Here is a 19391-nt window from a genome sequence, read left to right on the forward strand (position 1 = left end):
AGAGACTTATGGATGAGGAACAGTAGTGAATAAAGACACCAGTATAAACCCATCTCCCAGGGTCATTACAAAATGGCATTTTATAACACTTCTGTATTTACAGACATATTCATAAATACTTTTCCACTTTATACTGTACACTTGATGCCTCAAAGAAAAATGAAATGTTCAAAATAATTGCTTGAGCAGTAGTCAGAGGATTACAGTGCCTTTTACAACATTTCTAGTCATATTAATCCATGGGCCAGCACCAACAGAATCATCCAGGAGCACTGCAAAAATGCAGAGCATTGGGGTACCTGGCTGGCTCAGTCAGTTAAGCCTCTGCCTTTGGCTTAAGTCATGATTTCAGCGTCCTGGGATGGAGCCCCACATCGAGCCCCCCAGGGGGTTCCGTGCTCAGTGGGGAGTCTGCTTCTCCCTCTCCCCCTGTCGCTCTCTCTCTCAAATAAATAAAATCTTTTTTTAAAAAGTGGAGAACATTGAGACTGATCACCAGACTCAATGAATCAAAATTAGCATTTTAACAAATTCCCTGGAGATCTGTATACACATTCCAGTTTGTGGGGACTACCCTAAGATGCAAAAGGAGTAATCCTTACTTTATGTATATTGACAAGAGTTTCACAAAAGGAACAGAATGGATAGGAGAAGAAACACCAAGGGGACAGGTTCACACATCTTAACTTCCTCAGCATTCTTCTCATTGAACAGAGCAGAGACCCACAATGAAAAAGAGCACTGCTATTTTCCTAACTTCAGTTTACTCTAGAAACAAGCACACGGTGAACATGAAGCTGTCACTTATGCCTGGCTCAAACAGATACATATAGGAAAATTATCCAAAATAAAAGTTAGTAGTTAATGTTACCAATTCAGAAAGCCTACACCGACATCTTAGGGAAAGTAGAAAAAGAATGATTTCAGAGATAACATAGCCAAAGAAAATAATTAATAGAAGACCTAATGCGAGATTCTATATGTAGCTCTATAAATCTGATGTATATGAAAATACATTGCCTAGGAAACAGAGGAACTTCAAAGTAGTTCTTGATCCTCATACCGCTTTTTCACATCCAGGAGATCTCTTTAATGTCCACCATCTTATTATCCTTCTAAAGAATACCATGAAAACTTATTTACAGCAATTACCAAAATCTATAGTAATTGGTATTTTGTTTGTTTGTTTAAAGCCTTTTTGTATACCAGAGTCACCTCCATAATGTCAATGACTGGGGTTTCTTTCTGTCCCAACAATAAATATTGATCCTTCATATTGGACAGATAAATATTTGCTGAGTGAATAAATAAAAAATTCATATATATATTAACTTGAGTCTTTCCCTTCCTAGGCATCTCTCTATATCAAAAAACTAAATACATTTTATTGAATACATTTCGGTTTCAGGCCCTAGTCAGATACATGTATTTTAATCCTAAGTCCTTTCTAGTGTTGTACTATTTGAAATATTCTTTCCTGGTTTTCCACACATTTGTTAGTTTCTGATTTTTTAAAAAATATTTTGTTGGGGCACTTGGGTGGCTCAAGTGGGTTAAGCCTCTACCTTTAGCTGGGGTCAGGATCTCGGGGCCCCACATTGGGCTCTCTGCTCAGCAGGGAACTTATTTATTCCCCCCCCTTCCCCGCCGTATGCTGTTCTGCCTACTTGTGATCTCTGTCAAACAAATAAAATCTTTAAAAAAAAATTGTATTTAGTTGAGAGAAAGAGAGAACATGCGCATGAGCACACATGAGTCGGGGGAGGGGCAGGAGGGAGAGGGACAAGCAGACTCCCTGATGAGCAGAGAGTCCAATGCAGGGCTTACCCCAGGACCCTGGGATCATGACCTAAGCCTAAGGCAGACACTTAACCGAATGAGCCACCCAGGCGCCCATTAGTATTTGTCTTAATTTTGGTTGAAAATATGGGCTTTATAAACATATAAAATTCATAGCGGTTGGTGATGATTATTTAAATTTCATTAATATATGCACTGTGCTTATATAGCACATGACTAAATATGTTTCCATATGGAAATTCTAGAGTCTTCTATTATTATAAGCCCTTCTTTCACAGCCCTTGTCAGATACAGAGAAATCCACTTCATTCCAAAAGGAGCCAGTAGGTGGTGGTGTGCCCAAGACTATAGCAAACTAACTGAACGTCAATTTAGGAATTTCCTTCTCTAATTCAACACTAAATTCCCAGATACTTCCACTCTTAGAAGCTTAATAATGGCTATAGGACCCTTGAACATAGCTTCAAGATATAAATCAAAACTTTTTGTAGTGCTACACTGAGGGAGAAGATGCCTTGAAGAATTTGAATCAAGAAGATCTTTTAAATACATCCCCTCTCAAATGGGTCAATATTTCATTACCAATTTCACCAATTAAGAGACAAAATTCTTGGATACAATGCCTTCTACTAATATTTCTAAAGTCACATTTCAGAGGATCAATTGTAGTTAAATATGAAAAAGTATTATAAAGTTATAAAATACCTGCTGTAAAGTCTTCCAAGGGCCACATCGAAGAATTTCTAGCGTATTCAAAGGGGGCATCATGCTGGCTGGGCATTTTACAGGTCTCTTCCTCTGAACAAATTTTTTTTGCTGGTTTTGTTTGAAAATTTCAAACCAAGGTTTATGTGATTTTATCCAAGCTAGCCTCTTTTCTTCAATAGAAGATAGAAGTGTTGGCTTCGATAAAGAACAGGTCACAGTACTTTCACATTCAGCTCTGTTTTCATGACATTCTTCTGGGATTTCTTTAAGTTGAGATTTAAGAGAGTTTATTTCTTTAAAAATTAAGGAGCTTTTTGCATTATAGCTACCCAAGTCTTCACAGAGACCATTTCTACCGAAAATATAATCTTGTTCATTTATTTTGCCTTCTATAGTTACCATGGAATCATTGCTGTTAAAAATCACATCACTATTCAGAGTATTGTCTTTTGGGACCTCCTTGGTTTCCTTGGATTTTAAATCAATTTTTTTTTCTTTTATTGTTATATTTTCCCCTATAACTTCAGAATTTTCTAATTTTAGTGCTTGCTGCTTCATAGAACCTACTGAAATATTATTCTCTTCATATAATGTTCCATTCTGTTCTGTTAGCTCTTCTTTTTCTACTTTTTGTATCTTATTCTGTTGATTATCTTGGATTATTTTCCATGCTTCATTGTTTTTCACCTTGTTAATTTTTTCATTATGTCCTAATATTATTTGGGTGTCTTGTCTCATATTCTCATTTATGGCAGTTTTCATATGTTCCCCGTTTTGTATTTGAAGCTTTAATTCTTGCATCTGAAACTGCTCTTTCACGTTTTCTTTTAGACCTGGCTTTTCCAATTCAGTTTTTTTGTCTGTATTTTCACATTTTCCTTCTTCCTTTACAATTTTTTCAGAACATTGTTGTTTTGCCAGGTCTTCATTTTTTACTTTAAATTCTGCCAAAATTGCCTGGTCTATAATAGGATCTTTTGATTGCGCTTGTATTGATTCTTTTAATACAAGCTGTCTATCTACATTCTCTGTCCTATTTGATTTTTCAAGTAGCCAGAGGGGAACATCTTCCCATTTCTTTGACTTTTCATCTCCTACCTTTTTGGCTATGTCATCCTTATTCTTTGATGTATCTTCAACAGTCAAATTCTTGATATTATATTCATCTTTCTTTAATGCTCTACATATTATTAGCTGTTTGTGTGCATCTTCTCTTAATCTTAATCTTTCCTTGTTTAGTAGTTGCTCTTTTTCTCTTCTTATGATGGTCTTTTTTTCTTCATATTCTTTTTCTCTCTTCCTCCTTTCCTCCTGCTTCTGCTTTTTTCTCTCTTCTTCTACCTTTTGTTCTTCCTCCAATCTTTTTAGTTTTTCTTCTTCCATCTGACGTATTTTTGCTTCCTTTTCTTTCCACTCTTGTGCTTTCTTTTTCTTACTTTCTAATTGTTCTTTTATGATGGGGTTATATTTTTGGTAGGCCACAAAGGCTTTATATTTAGCCTGAATTGTTACAGCTGCATTATGCTGCCGTTTTAACAAATGCATTTTTTCTTTCTCTTGTAGATCTTTAAATCTTGTTCTTTCTTCTTCCATTTGTAAATGCAAGCTTTTAATAAACTCCTAAAGTAAAGTAAGAGAAACAGTAGTCAGCATAAACTAAAGATACTAAAATATCATCTAAAATACAGGCTGAAAACAAATAGTAAAATTGAAATCACAAGGAAGTTGCTATAAAATTCACTTAAAAGAACTAAAACCATTTAAAGGGAATTAATCTGCTAAAATACTTGGGAGTTTTAATCATGTTAGTAAGTTGATATTCTAATATTATAGCTATACTAAGCCACCCAAATATAAACTGAGGAATTCCTTGAAGATAGAGAGCATATGAAATCAGAATGACAGAGAAAAAGCAAGAGAAACCACAAGCCAAAATTTGTGTAGAAGAGGACTTCAAACTTTCTGAGATGGTAGGTCTGATAAAGGAGACTCCCAGAGCTAGCACAGACTGCAGAAGCAGGGGATTATTGGGTGAGATTTATGACACCAGGAAGGCAAGGTAGAACATACATATAAGCAATATGAAGAACTAGCCTTCTCACATATTTTATCCTTTCTCAACTATGGAGAGAGCTGATAAGCACATATTGCATTAAATAAGATCGTTTGGAGTTAGGTGAGGAAAATGTCATTGTCACTATAGAGTCCTAAAACAAAAGTAAACAAATCAACATTAAGCAAATATTTGAGGAAAACTAACATAAAGGATGTGAGGCAATCAAAATAGTTCAATAAACAGAAGGAAGTACTAGTTTCTGAGAAAAGAGAGCTATTAAACTAAATAAAAAATTTACAAAAAAATTTTTAGGAAAAATATGTTTAAATAAAAATAACTTCACATAAAAATAAAAATGCAGGTGATCAAATAAAAAAAATGATTCACTCAAACAAAAATTCAAAATAGAATGGCTTAAATAGGTGTTGGCTAAATAAAAACTTCCAAATTACACACTTTCCTGGAACAACATACAAAAAAACAAAGATATGAAATCTATGACACAGACTTTCAGGTATAAAGGCAAACTCCAAAATGACTAAGTAGGAGTTACAACTAAAGACCTGAGAAAAAGGAAAAAAAAATATTAGAAAAATATTTTCAGGGACACGGGTGACTCAGTAGGGTTCAGTGTCTGACTCTTGATTTAGGCTCAGGTCATGACCTCAGGATTCTGGGATTGAGCCCTACATTGGCCTCTGCACTCATCGGGCAGTCTGCTTCAGGATTCTTTCTCCCTCTGCTTTCTTCCCACCCTGGCACTCTCTTGCTCTCTAAAATAAATAAATAGGTCTTAAAAAAAAAGAAAAATGTTTTCTAAACCAAAAAATGTTATAAGATAAAGAGTAAGCTTTTCATGCATGCATATAGACAAACACACTGATACACTCACATGGAAGCTAGCAATATTTCAGAACCCTAAGGAATTAAGCTCCATGAAGGCAGCATTTTCCATTCTATCCACTGCTATACCTTGAACACTCAGAAGTGCCTGGCACAAAATAAGATATCAATAAATATGTATGATAAATGTAAAATGTGAAAAATCTAAAGGCTTCAAAAGAATGTAAGGAATGAGTATCAAATTTAAAATGATAATGGGCAAAAATAAACAAATATGCAATGGAGTTATATCTTTAAATCCTTAAAGCCAAATGGTAATAAATCTGGATTCTATATGCCAGGAAAGGAATCATTTGGTTGTTAAAGCAAAATAAAAAAAATATTTTCAAGTGTGCAAAGACTGAGAAAAGTTGTTATCCAAAAATGTTTTCAACAAGTATTTAGGCATACAGGAAATGAAAACTGAGACCAGAAATCAGGGGATGACTCAGGATTCAAAGAACACTAATGATCAAAGAAACCATTAACACTTAACACTTAAATTGTTTTGTTCTATTGTCTTCTTTCCATCATTTCACTTAAGAAGTCAGCTATTGGGGCACCTGGGTGGCTCAGTGGGTTAAGCCTCTGCCTTCTCCTCAGGTCATGATCTCAGGATCCTGGGGTAGAGCCCCTCCAGGGAGCCTGCTTCCCTGCCCCCTCTCTGTTTCCCGCTCTGCCTACTTGTGATCTCTGTCTGTCAAATAAATAAATAAAACCTTAAAAAAAAAAAGTCAGCTATTGGTTTACTGTTGGTCCTTTCAGGTAATGTGTTTTTTTGCTCCAGCAGCTTTTATAACTTCTTCCCCTTTGTCTTGAATTTCAATAATTATACTATTCAATTCCCAGGTGTGATTTTCTCTGTATTGATTCTGTTTGGAGATCATTAATCAACTTGGAGTGTTCAGCTTGAATTTCTTTTAAACTATCTCAACTATTATTTCTTTACCCATTGTTTTTACTTCATTCTCTTTCTCCTATCCTTCCAAGATTACTATTATATTCATTTTATCTTTTCACTATATATCACATTATTTCTTGTACTCTCTTCTGCTTTCCAATTTTTTTTGTCCTCTTTGTACTTTAATTTGGATATTTTCTATTGACCTTGCTTGTTTCACTAATGCTGCCATCAAACAGATGCACCGAATCTTTAATTTTATATGCTAAACTTTTCAACTCTATAATGTACATTTGATACTTCATTGTAGATTCTACTTCTCTTTTCTTATCACCTCTCTGTTAAGTATCTTGCTATTGTATGACAGTTATAGGTATTTTAATGGCTCTCCTAACTCCAACATTTGGGTTTACCTGTAGGTAAGCTACTATTGTATTTTTTTTGTCCCTTGTCATTCATCTGAACTGTCTGTTCACATGCCTAACCAGCATTTTAATTTAAATATGCACAGTGGAGAAAGTCATACTATAATATATAACATTATTAAATCAATACACTGTGCCCTTTAAATTTACACAGTGTTAAATATCAAGTATATATTTTTTTAAAAAGATGGGTAGTAAACTTTTTTTTTAAGAAAAAGATGGATAGTAGGAGCGTGTTTATATAAAGAAAAGACTTGAAAGACTAAGAAAGATAATATGTTTAGTCAGATAACAGGATTATAAGAAATTTTATCTAATTCATGCTTATACTTAAAATTTTATATAAAATCTTTGAGGTAGGGGCACCTGGGTGGTTCAGTGGGTTAAAGCCTCTACCTTCAGCTCAGGTCATGATCCCAGGATAGCCCTGCATCCATGCTCAGCAGGGAGCCTGCTTCCCCCTCTCTGTGCCTTTGCCTGCCTCTCTGCCTACTTGTGATCTCTGTCTGTCAAACAAGTAAATAAAATTTTTTAAAAAATCTTTGAGGTAAATAACCTTATAATTTAATAAATGTGTCATCAGAATGATCTTAAATTCAAAGGCATTATTTAACATATTTAATTGTGTTCAAGAAATGACCTTTCCCAACCATATTCAATCGTAGTGAAATATTTATAATAGTATGTTTCCTCAAACCTTAAAAAATTATAGAATTACAATTTTATATAGAAAGTTCATTCACGGGGGGAGGAGTCAAGATGGCGGAGAAGTAGCAGGCTGAGACTACTTCAGCTAGCTGGAGATCAGCTAGATAGCTTATCTAAAGATTGCAAACACCTGAAAATCCATCAGCAGATCGAAGAGAAGAAGAGCAGCAATTCTGGAAACAGAAAAACAACCACTTTCTGAAAGGTAGGACCGGCGGAGAAGTGAATCCAAAGCGACGGGAAGATAGACCCCGGGGGGGGGGGGCCGGCTCCCGGCAAGTGGCGGAGCAATGGCGCACAACATCAGGTCTTTTAAAAGTCTGTTCCGCTGAGGGACATCGCTCCAAAGGCTAAACCGGGGCGAAGCCCACGCGGGGTCAGCGTGGCCTCAGGTCCCACAGGGTCACAGAAGGATCGGGGGTGTCTGAGTGTCGCAGATCTTGCGGGTATTGGAAGGGGAAAGCCGGCTACAGAGACAGAGCCGACAGTAAGCTCACAGCTCGGTGTTACCTTGAACTGGTAGCAGGCTCGGTGAGCTTGGAGCGCGGCCGGATGTCAGGCAGACGGGAGTGACTGGGCGCTGTTCTCTGAGGGCGCACTGAGGAGTGGGGCCCCAGGCCCTCGGCTCCTCCGGGCCAGAGACCAGGAGGCCGCCATTTGTATTCCTGTGCTCCGGAACTCTACGGAAAGCGCTCAGGGAACAAAAGCTCCTGAAAGCAAACCCGAACGGATTACTCACCCCAGCCCCTGATAAGGGCGGTGCAATTCCGCCTGGGGCAAAGACACTTGAGAATCACTACAATAGGCCCCTCCCCCAGAAGATCATCAAGAAATCCAGCCGAGACCAAGTTCACCTACCAAGGACTGCGGTTTCAATACCAAGGAGAGCAGCAGAATTCCAGAGGAGGAGAATGCAAAGCAGGGAACTCATGGCTTTTTCCCTGTGATTTTTTTTAGTCTTGCAGTTAATTTAATTTTTTTTCTTTTTCATTTTTTGTTTTTTTCTCACCTTCTGGTAAAATTTTTTTTTAACTTTTACCTTTTTCTTTTTTAATGTTTTTTAACCAGTTTATCTAATATATATATTTTTTCTTTTTTATATTTTTCTTATTTTTTTTAATTCTTTTCTTTTTTTTTCTTTTTTCTTTTTTTTTCTTCCTTCCTTTTTGAACCTCTTTTTATCCCTTTTCTCCCCCCTCACAATTAGGGATCTCTTCTAATTTGGTTAAAGCATATTTTTCTGGGGTTGTTGCCACCCTTTTAGTATTTCCTTGCTCCTTCATATACTCTTATCTGGACAAAATGACAAGAAGGAAAAATTCAACACAAAAAAAAGAACAAGAGGCAGTACCGAAGGCTAGGGACCTAATCAATACAGACATTGGTAATATGTCAGATCTAGAGTTCAGAATGACAATTCTCAAGGTTCTAGCCGGGCTCGAAAAAGGCATGGAAGATATTAGAGAAACCCTCTCGAGAGATATAAAAGCCCTTTCTGGAGAAATAAAAGAACTAAAATCTAACCAAGTTGAAATCAAAAAAGCTATTAATGAGGTGCAATCAAAAATGGAGGCTCTCACTGCTAGGATAAGTGAGGAAGAAGAAAGAATTAGTGATATAGAAGACCAAATGACAGAGAATAAAGAAGCTGAGCAAAAGAGGGACAAACAGCTACTGGACCACGAGGGGAGAATTTGAGAGATAAGTGACACCATGAGACGAAACAACATTAGAATAATTGGGATTCCAGAAGAAGAAGAAAGAGAGAGGGGAGCAGAAGGTATACTGGAGAGAATTATTGGGGAGAATTTCCCCAGTATGGCAAAGGGAATGAGCATCAAAATTCAGGAGGTTCAGAGAACGCCCCTCAAAATCAATAAGAATAGGCCCACACCCCGTCACCTAATAGTAAAATCTACAAGTCTCAGTGACAAAAAGAAAATCCTGAAAGCAGCCCGGGAAAAGAAGTCTGTAACATACAATGGTAAAAATATTAGATTGGCAGCTGACTTATCCACAGAGACCTGGCAGGCCAGAAAGAGTTGGCATGATATTTTCAGAGCACTAAACGAGAAAAACATGCAGCCAAGAATACTATATCCAGCCAGGCTATCATTGAAAATAGAAGGAGAGATTAAAAGCTTCTAGGACAAACAAAAACTGAAAGAATTTGCAAACACCAAACCAGCTCTACAGGAAATATTGAAAGGGGTCCTCTAAGCAAAGAGAGAGCCTACAAGTGGTATATCAGAAAGGAACAGAGACCATATACAGTAACAGTCACCTTACAGGCAATACAATGGCACTAAATTCATATCTCTCAATAGTTACCCTGAATGTTAATGGGCTAAATGCCCCTGTCAAAAGACACAGGGTATCAGAATGGATAAAAAAACAAAACCCATCTATATGTTGCCTCCAAGAAACTCATTTTAAGCCCGAAGACACCTCCAGATTTAAAGTGAGGGGGTGGAAAAGAATTTACCATGCTAATGGACATCAGAAGAAAGCAGGAGTGGCAATCCTTATATCAGATCAATTAGATTTTAAGCCAAAGACTATAATAAGAGATGAGGAAGGACACTATATCATACTCAAAGGGTCTGTCCAACAAGAAGATCTAACAATTTTAAATATCTATGCCCCCAACGTGGGAGCAGCCAACTATATAAACCAATTAATAACAAAATCAAAGAAACACATAAACAATAATACAATAATAGTAGGGGACTTTAACACTCCCCTCACTGAAATGGACAGGTCATCCAAGCAAAAGATCAGCAAGGAAATAAAGGCCTTAAACGACACACTGGACCAGATGGACATCACAGATATATTCAGAACATTTCATCCCAAAGCAACAGAATACACATTCTTCTCTAGTGCACATGGAACATTCTCCAGAAGATCACATCCTCGGTCCTAAATCAGGACTCAACCGGTATCAAAAGATTGGGATCATTCCCTGCATATTTTCAGACCACAATGCTCTAAAGCTAGAACTCAACCACAAAAGGAAGTTTGGAAAGAACCCAAATACATGGAGACTAAACAGCATCCTTCTAAAGAATGAATGGGTCAACCGGGAAATTAAAGAAGAATTGAAAAAAATCATGGAAACAAATGATAATGAAAATACAACGGTTCAAAATCTGTGGGACACAACAAAGGCAGTCCTGAGAGGAAAATATATAGCGGTTCAAGCCTTTCTCAAGAAACAAGAAAGGTCTCAGGTACACAACCTAACCCTACACCTAAAGGAGCTGGAGAAAGAACAAGAAAGAAACCCTAAGCCCGGCAGGAGAAGAGAAATCATAAAGATCAGAGCAGAAATCAATGAAATAGAAACCAAAAAAACAATAGAACAAATCAATGAAACTAGGAGCTGGTTCTTTGAAAGAATTAATAAAATTGATAAACCCCTGGCCCGACTTATCAAAAAGAAAAGAGAAAGGACCCAAATAAATAAAATCATGAATGAAAGAGGAGAGATCACAACTAACACCAAAGAAATACAAACTATTATAAGAACATACTATGAGCAACTCTACGCCAATAAATTTGACAATCTGGAAGAAATGGATGCATTCCTAGAAACATATAAACTACCACAACTGAACCAGGAAGAAATAGAAAGCCTGAACAGACCCATAACCAGTAAGGAGATTGAAACAGTCATTAAAAATCTCCAAACAAACAAAAGCTAGGGCCAGACGGCTTCCCGGGGGAATTCTACCAAACATTTAAAGAAGAACTAATTCCTATTCTCCTGAAACTGTTCCAAAAAATAGAAATGGAAGGAAAACTTCCAAACTCATTTTATGAGGCCAGCATCACCTTGATCCCAAAACCAGACAAGGATCCCATCAAAAAAAGAGAGCTATAGACCAATATCCTTGATGAACACAGATGCGAAAATACTCAACAAAATACTAGCCAATAGGATTCAACAGTACATTAAAAGGATTATTCACCACGACCAAGTGGGATTTATTCCAGGGCTGCAAGGTTGGTTCAACATCCGCAAATCAGTCAATGTGATACAACACATCAATAAAAGAAAGAACAAGAACCATATGATACTCTCAATAGATGCTGAAAAAGCATTTGACAAAGTACAGCATCCCTTCCTGATCAAAACTCTTCAAAGTGTAGGGATAGAGGGCACATACCTCAATATCATCAAAGCCATCTATGAAAAACCCACCGCAAATATCATTCTCAATGGAGAAAAACTGAAAGCTTTTCCGCTAAGGTCAGGAACACGGCAAGGATGTCCATTATCACCACTGCTATTCAACATAGTACTAGAGGTCCTAGCCTCAGCAATCAGACAACAAAAGGAAATTAAAGGCATCCAAATTGGCAAAGAAGAAGTCAAATTATCACTCTTTGCAGATGATATGATACTATATGTGGAAAACCCAAAAGACTCCACTCCAAAACTGCTAGAACTTATACAGGAATTCAGTAAAGTGTCAGGATATAAAATCAATGCACAGAAATCAGTTGCATTTCTCTACACCAACAGCAAGACAGAAGAAAGAGAAATTCAGGAGTCAATCCCATTTATAATTGCACCCAAAACCATAAGATACCTAGGAATAAACCTAACCAAAGAGGCACAGAATCTATACTCAGAAAACTATAAAGTACTCATGAAAGAAATTGAGGAAGACACAAAGAAATGGAAAAATGTTCCATGCTCCTGGATTGGAAGAATAAATATTGTGAAAATGTCTATGCTACCTAAAGCAATCTACACATTTAATGCAATTCCTATCAAAGTACCATCCATCTTTTTCAAAGAAATGGAACAAATAATTCTAAAATTTATATGGAACCAGAAAAGACCTCGAATAGCCAAAGGGATATTGAAAAAGAAAGCCAACGTTGGTGGCATCACAATTCCGGACTTCAAGCTCTATTACAAAGCTGTCATCATCAAGACAGCATGGTACTGGCAGAAAAACAGACACATAGATCAATGGAACAGAATAGAGAGCCCAGAAATAGACCCTCAACTCTACAGTCAACTAATCTTCGACAAAGCAGGAAAGAATGTCCAATGGAAAAAAGACAGCCTCTTCAATAAATGGTGCTGGGAAAATTGGAAAGCCACATGCAGAAAAATGAAATTGGACCATTTCCTTACACCACACACAAAAATAGACTCAGAATGGATAAAGGACCTCAATGTGCGAAAGGAATCCATCAAAATCCTTGAGGAGAACACAGGCAGCAACCTCTTCGACCTCAGCCGCAGCAATATCTTCCTAGGAACAATGCCAAAGGCAAGGGAAGCAAGGGCAAAAATGAACTATTGGGATTTCATCAAGATGAAAAGCTTTTGCACAGCAAAGGAAACAGTTAACAAAACGAAAAGACAACTGACAGAATGGGAGAAGATATTTGCAAACGACATATCAGATAAAGGACTAGTGTCCAGAATCTATAAAGAACTTAGCAAACTCAACACCCAAAGAACAAATAATCCACTCAAGAAATGGGCAGAGGACATGAACAGACATTTCTGCAAAGACGACATCCAGATGGCCAACAGACACATGAAAAAGTGCTCGGCATCAGGGAAATACAAATCAAAACCACAATGAGATATCACCTCACACCAGTCAGAATGGCTAAAATCAACAAGTCAGGAAATGACAGATGCTGGCGAGGATGCGGAGAAAGGGGAACTCTCCTATACTGTTGGTGGGAATGCAAGCTGGTGCAGCCACTCTGGAAAACAGCATGGAGGTTCCTCAAAATGTTGAAAATAGAACTGCCCTATGACCCAGCAATTGCACTATTGGGTATTTACCCTAAAGATACAAACGTAGTGATCCAAAGGGGCACGTGCACCCGAATGTTTATAGCAGCAATGTCCACAATAGCCAAACTATGGAAAGAACCTAGATGTCCATCAACAGATGAATGGATCAAGAAGATGTGGTATATATACACAATGGAATACTATGCAGCCATGAAAAGAAATGAAATCTTGCCATTTGCGACAACATGGATGGAACTAGAGCGTATCATGCTTAGTGAAATAAGTCAAGCAGAGAAAGACAACTATCATATGATCTCCCTGATATGAGGAAGTGGTGATGCAACATGGGGGCTTAAGTGGGTAGGAGAAGAATCAATGAAACAAGATGGGATTGGGAGGGAGACAAACCATAAGTGACTCTTAATCTCACAAAACAAAGTGAGGGTTGCTGGGGGGAGGGGGTTTGGGAGAAGGGGGTGGGATTATGGACACTGGGGAGGGTATGTGCTTTGGTGAGTGCTGTGAAGTGTGTAAACCTGGTGATTCACAGACCTGTAACCCTGGGGATAAAAACATATGTTTATAAAAAAAAAAAAAATTACAAAAAAAAAAAAAAAAGAAAGTTCATTCACTAAACCAGTTTATTTTAATATTTAGGAAATTATATTTCAAGGAGAATTTCTGATGATTAATATTTAAAGCTTTAGCAAATTAAATCCTATATCAGACAGGCAATATTATGTCCATTTCAAGTATAATAATCTATTTCAAATGAAGAATGATTAAAAACAAGAAATAGTTACCTCATGCTTTTTAAACTTCTCTTTCCACATTTTCTCTTCTTTATGGAGTTCATCATTCATCTTGTCCTGTTCTTGCTGAACATATGGTAATACTGAGTTATTATATTCAAATATCAAAAAATTATGTTCATTATATTTGATTCTGACAACCAATATTTATAAATAATAGTTAAAGATAACAACTCACCCAATGATACTCTGTTATTAGTACTGGGACAACAACCTTAATCTCAACCTAAAGTATCACATAAATGACACCTAGGGTTCCCATTTTGAGCACATAAAGATGTTTGTAACCTGGGTAAGTTGTTTTATTTATCTGAGTATGTTTATTCACATAATAAAATGCATTGGCTAGATATGCTCTCGGGTAATGCAAAACCCACAAATAATAATGTTTGCAAGATGAGTTTTATATTACAATTTTTTTTCTCCATACCATCCCATTTAATTCACATAATCTATCAGTTCGGTGGATAACAATTTTCTTGATTACCATCTATTTTGTTAAGGTTCTGCAGAATAAACAAGATCAGTAAAATAGAATCCCTTTCCTCTAAAATTTTACCTTTAATGTGGGAACGCAATTGTAAGTTCACATATTACCTCAAATTTAGCAGAATAAATTTATCAAGAGAAGACTATAAAGGACCATTGTAGAAATAGGCATTATAATTAAAAAGATTATGAAAAGTTTCATATAGAAGACTGATATATGAAGGCATTTATTAAATGTTTTCCAATTAGGAAAATGTAGCTCTGATTTTAGGAAAATTAAAAGGTTACATTAAAAACAAAAAGCCAAGGAGTCACTAAAGAGATCAAAGAGGTAGGTATTAGAGAAGTTCATGTAAGCAGCAAGGAGGGCCTTCTGTATAGGGTGATGGGAGTGAGAAAAATACAAAAACAATGTTAACATGAAATTGCTACAAACTGCCAAGTGTCCAGAAATAAAGGAACTGGGAATCTTTCTTTGGATATAATCTTTACAATGAGAATTAGGCAGAGAAATAACTTTAAAAACCCCTCCTGGCAGCACTAAGGTGAATGGGTTTGTAGAATACAAGACCAAAAGTACAGAGATAATTGGCAAATTTAGTGAATATGCCAAGCTAGACATTAGGACACCCTGGACTACAGACTAACAGCAGATAGGTGGGTGGATGAGAAGATGGATAATATAACTATTAGAGAGAAGAGGATAATAAAGAGAAGGAAGAGCCAAAGATGATCCTTATCTTTCTAGCTTAGACTATGATGACAGTCTAGATCATCAAAATGATGACTACAAGAGGAGAAGCACAACTCAGAGACAATGCCTTCAGTTTTCGACACATTAAGCTCTAAGTGTAAAGTATCTGTAGGAGAGTTACATAGTTCATTTTTCTTTTTTGTTATGAATATAGATTTGTTTCTGAACAGCTATGAATGACATATCAAGAGATATATGGAAAAAAAAAAAAGGACAAAGGAAGAAATCCTTTGTAGTACCATATTCAAGAAGAGAGAGAAAGAGACAGAGAAGGCTAACATGCACATAAAGGAAGAATTGCCAAACATATAAGAAGAGATTCAAGGAGGTGTGAAGCCACGGAAATCAAGGAAGAGAGAAATGGTCAACAATCAGGGTCGCCTGGGTGGCTCAGTGGGTTAAAGCCTCTGCCTTCAGCTCAGGCCCTGGTCCCAGGGTCCTGGGGTCAAGCCCCACATCCAGCTCTCTGCTCAGCAAGGAGCCTGCTTCCCTCCCTCTCTCTCTGCCTGCCTCTGCCTACTTGTGATCTCTGTCTATCAAATAAATAAATAAAATCTTAAAAAAAAAAAAAAAGGAAGAAAGAAAGAAAGAAAGAAAGAAATGGTCAATAATCAAATTTTTACTGGCATAAAATGCTACAGAGGCTATTATAAGAACTGAAAATCAAACTCTGAATATGGAAACTTAGAAGTCATTGGTTATTGGGCACCTGGGTGGCTCAGTGGGTTAAGCCTCTGTCTTTGGCTCAGGTCATGATCTCAGGGTCCTGGGATCGAGCCCCGCATCAGGCTCTCTGCTCAGCAAGAAGTCTGCTTCCCCCTCTCTCTCTATCTGCCTCTCTGTCTACTTGTGATTTCTGTCTGTCAAATAAATAAATAATCTTTTTTTAAAAAATTTAAAAAAAAAAAAGAAGTCATTGGTTATTTTTGTTGCAAGTCGTTTCATTTGATGGGGTGAAGGTGATATACGCCTCGTAGTTTTAGGATTCAATGAGAGACGAAGACATAAATATAACAAGACTACTCTTTAAGCCGCCTTACCATGATAAGTAGAGCTAAAGAGAAGCTAAAATGAGACATATGAACAAAAGTGATCGTGTGGTTTTTCTTTTGTTTTATTTCTAAGATGGGAGAAAACTGAACATGCTTATAAACAGTAAGAAAGGAGGAAGTTGATGGGGTGTTTCAGCATACAAGGTAAAACTATAAAACAAAAAGCAGGGGTAAACTGAAAAATATTATAGAGCAGAGCAGGGAAACCTAACTTTGAGTAAAAGAAATCTTTCCTACTGAGTGTAGAGCAAAGACAAGGAAAAAAGGTAGGATGAATACAGAGGTTGGTACAAACTAGATATAGGAATAGGAAGAGGAAGTTTGCCATTCATGCAAAAATATAATGTGATCATTTGCCCATAATGAGGAAGGAGAAACTGGGTGGAACTCTTAAGGAAAGAAATTCACAATAGCTTCCTATTTCATTCCCCCAACAGCTAACAAAGGACACAGAAAACAACTACTCAAAGTAAGTAAATTACATATTTACAATGCATCTTTTTAAAATTATGGCATTGTCTCATTGGAAAAGTTTTAAGCCCCAAGGCATAACAAAGTATACATTTAGGAATTCATTAAAATATTTTAAACTATAATCTTATGATAAAGCACAAATTACTTTCAGAAACTAAGCTGGAATTCTTTGAAGGTGGGGGCCCAGATGTCAGATCTCTTTTGTGTCATTGAAGCGCATAGCTGAATGCTTTGCCATTGAGATAGTCAATAAATTTTTTGTTTTAAAACAATTAAATATGACAATTTGGGTAAACAGAATTTAAAAGTCAGATGTTTTCTAAATCTGAAAACACCACTAACAATCAACAGCAATGATGCATTTCAACATAAGACTACAAACACTACTCCTATAATCTAAATTATACTAAAGCCTATCCAAGAATAAAGATTCTGACTTTTGGAAATGACCCAAAAAAAAGTCTGTGTAAAGGAAAGCTAAGGATCCATAGTTCACATTACTAGAAAAAGCCACAACCATACTGAGTATACAGTATAATTGCTTTAAATTTATTTTCTATAATCAGGAATGCAGTGTACTCAACATGGAGGGCTAGAACACACTGAACTGCCCAAGCGACCACATGTCAACATTCTCTATATGTAACTCTCAAAATCAGTAAGTATGGTAATATGCAGGTCAATTTTAGTAATGTAAGACAGAGAAGTCAGTTCTGATTGTTATCTATACATTCTAACAATCCTGATGGTCATAAAGTAGGGTCCTAAAAATCCACCAGTTTCTCAATATATCACTACCATGACCTAAGCATACGGATCTCCTGGGGTGGGGTTAGGAGGAAACAGACAACAAAACAAAAACAAAAACAACACAAAACTCCTTCACACCAAAAAATTTCTAATCTCGGGAATTAGCTCAATTATGGGAACAAGGCACAGACTATTACCTACATGGATGAACCACTACAACCAAATATGTTTTATATAATTGTTATACATTAGACCTCATAGCAAAGACATTTCATGATCAGGAAATTTTTGTTGCTTTCTTGAATGATTTAGAAGTATATGAAAAAGCAACATTTATATTATAAATATCAATCCTTCTAGGACAATCTGTAACTTCATTGACCCCAGGGGGCTCCCAAGATCCAAAGCAGCATCTGAAATTTCAATGAATTTTAATAAATTTTTAAATAAGCTAAATTAAATTAATGTATATAATAAACAATTTTTTTAATTTTTAATGCATAAATTTAAGGAAAACTAATCAAGAAGTCCATAGTAAATACTGTTACCACAGTCAATGGCTTCAATTATCAAGAGTACCTTAATCGCATAGAACAGAGCTCAATCCACACCATAATCTAAAAGGATCAGTACTACTCAGAAGTAGTTACTGATTCAAAAAATGTATAAAGAGCCCAGATATCCATCGACTGATGAATGGATAAAGAAGATGAGATATATATACTTATATAAAGGAATATTACTCAACCTTGGAAAAGAATGAAATCTTGCCATTTGCAACAACATGGATGGAACTAGAGGGTATTATAGTAAGCGAAATAAGTCAATCAGAGAAAGACAAATACCTATGATTTAACTCGTATGTAGAATTTAAGAAACAAAACAGATGAATATGTGAAAAGGGAAGGAAAAATAAAATAAGATGAAAATAGAGAGAGAGGAAAACCATAAAATACTCTTAACTATAGGAAACAAACTGCTAGAGGGAAGGTGGGGGGCGGAAGAGGTCGTTGGGTGATGGGCATTAGCACTGGGTGTTATGCAACTGATGAATGACTAAATTCTACCTCTGAAACTAATAATACAGTATATGTTAATTGGATTTAAATTTTAAAAAGTTAAAAAGAAAGAATGTATGGAAAACAAAAACAAAACTTAAAAAAATACTTTACCTTCTGAATATTCTCTAATTTCTTTTTTTCAACTTCAAATTGTTTCATCCAGCAATGTCTCTTTTCTTCTTCTTCTTGAAATTGCTTTTTTTCTCTATCCCTTTGAGCTTTGAGAGTTTCTTTCTCCTGGTCTTCCAGTTCTTTCTGTTTCTCTTGCCAAGCCTCAAAAGACTGCCTACATCTTTCTTCCACTTCACAGTATCCAAAATTTATATCAGCATCATCTGTATTCATGAAGAGAAACATTATTATTCTTAAAAGCAAGCGCCTCAAAACTGACCTAACATAGAATATGAAAGTAATTTTGAAATGAAGAAATAAGGTCAATGTATTATCAAAGTAAAAGTGATAATATCCAAAAATAGGTATTTTAGAATATACATTAAAAATCCTATTGCTGTCATATGCAAGGAAGTTCCATTTCAGTTAATGAAGAAATCACAAAACTTGCCTTAACTATACCACAAAACTTAATATAAAAACATAATGTGTATGTGTGTGTGTGTGTGTACACCAGTTAAAAGAATATAGTTAAAGGACACTTAAAAATCCAAGGCTGGGGGCACCTGGGTGGCTCAGTCCATTAAGCTTCTGACTCTTTGATTTTGGGCTCATGTCATAATCTCAGGGTC

The 19391-nt window shown here is 36.3% G+C and overlaps 1 protein-coding gene across 5 annotated transcripts in view; it reads right to left on the reverse strand.

The window, feature by feature from the left end:
• The window catches only part of LRRIQ1 (leucine rich repeats and IQ motif containing 1), a 219311-nt gene that overhangs the window by 186507 nt on the left and 13413 nt on the right, over window positions 1-19391 (reverse strand). For all 5 annotated transcript variants that reach the window (XM_032346855.1, XM_032346857.1, XM_032346852.1 and 2 more), the window contains 3 exons: window positions 18760-18983; window positions 14060-14134; window positions 2506-4128 (listed from right to left, as the gene is read on the reverse strand). In XM_032346855.1, coding sequence (XP_032202746.1) covers window positions 2506-4128; window positions 14060-14134; window positions 18760-18983 — 1922 coding nt within the window. The remainder of the gene's footprint in view (window positions 1-2505; window positions 4129-14059; window positions 14135-18759; window positions 18984-19391) is intronic.

Source organism: Mustela erminea, chromosome 6, assembly GCF_009829155.1.
Source record: "Mustela erminea isolate mMusErm1 chromosome 6, mMusErm1.Pri, whole genome shotgun sequence".
In the NCBI taxonomy this organism is placed as follows: domain Eukaryota; kingdom Metazoa; phylum Chordata; class Mammalia; order Carnivora; family Mustelidae; genus Mustela; species Mustela erminea.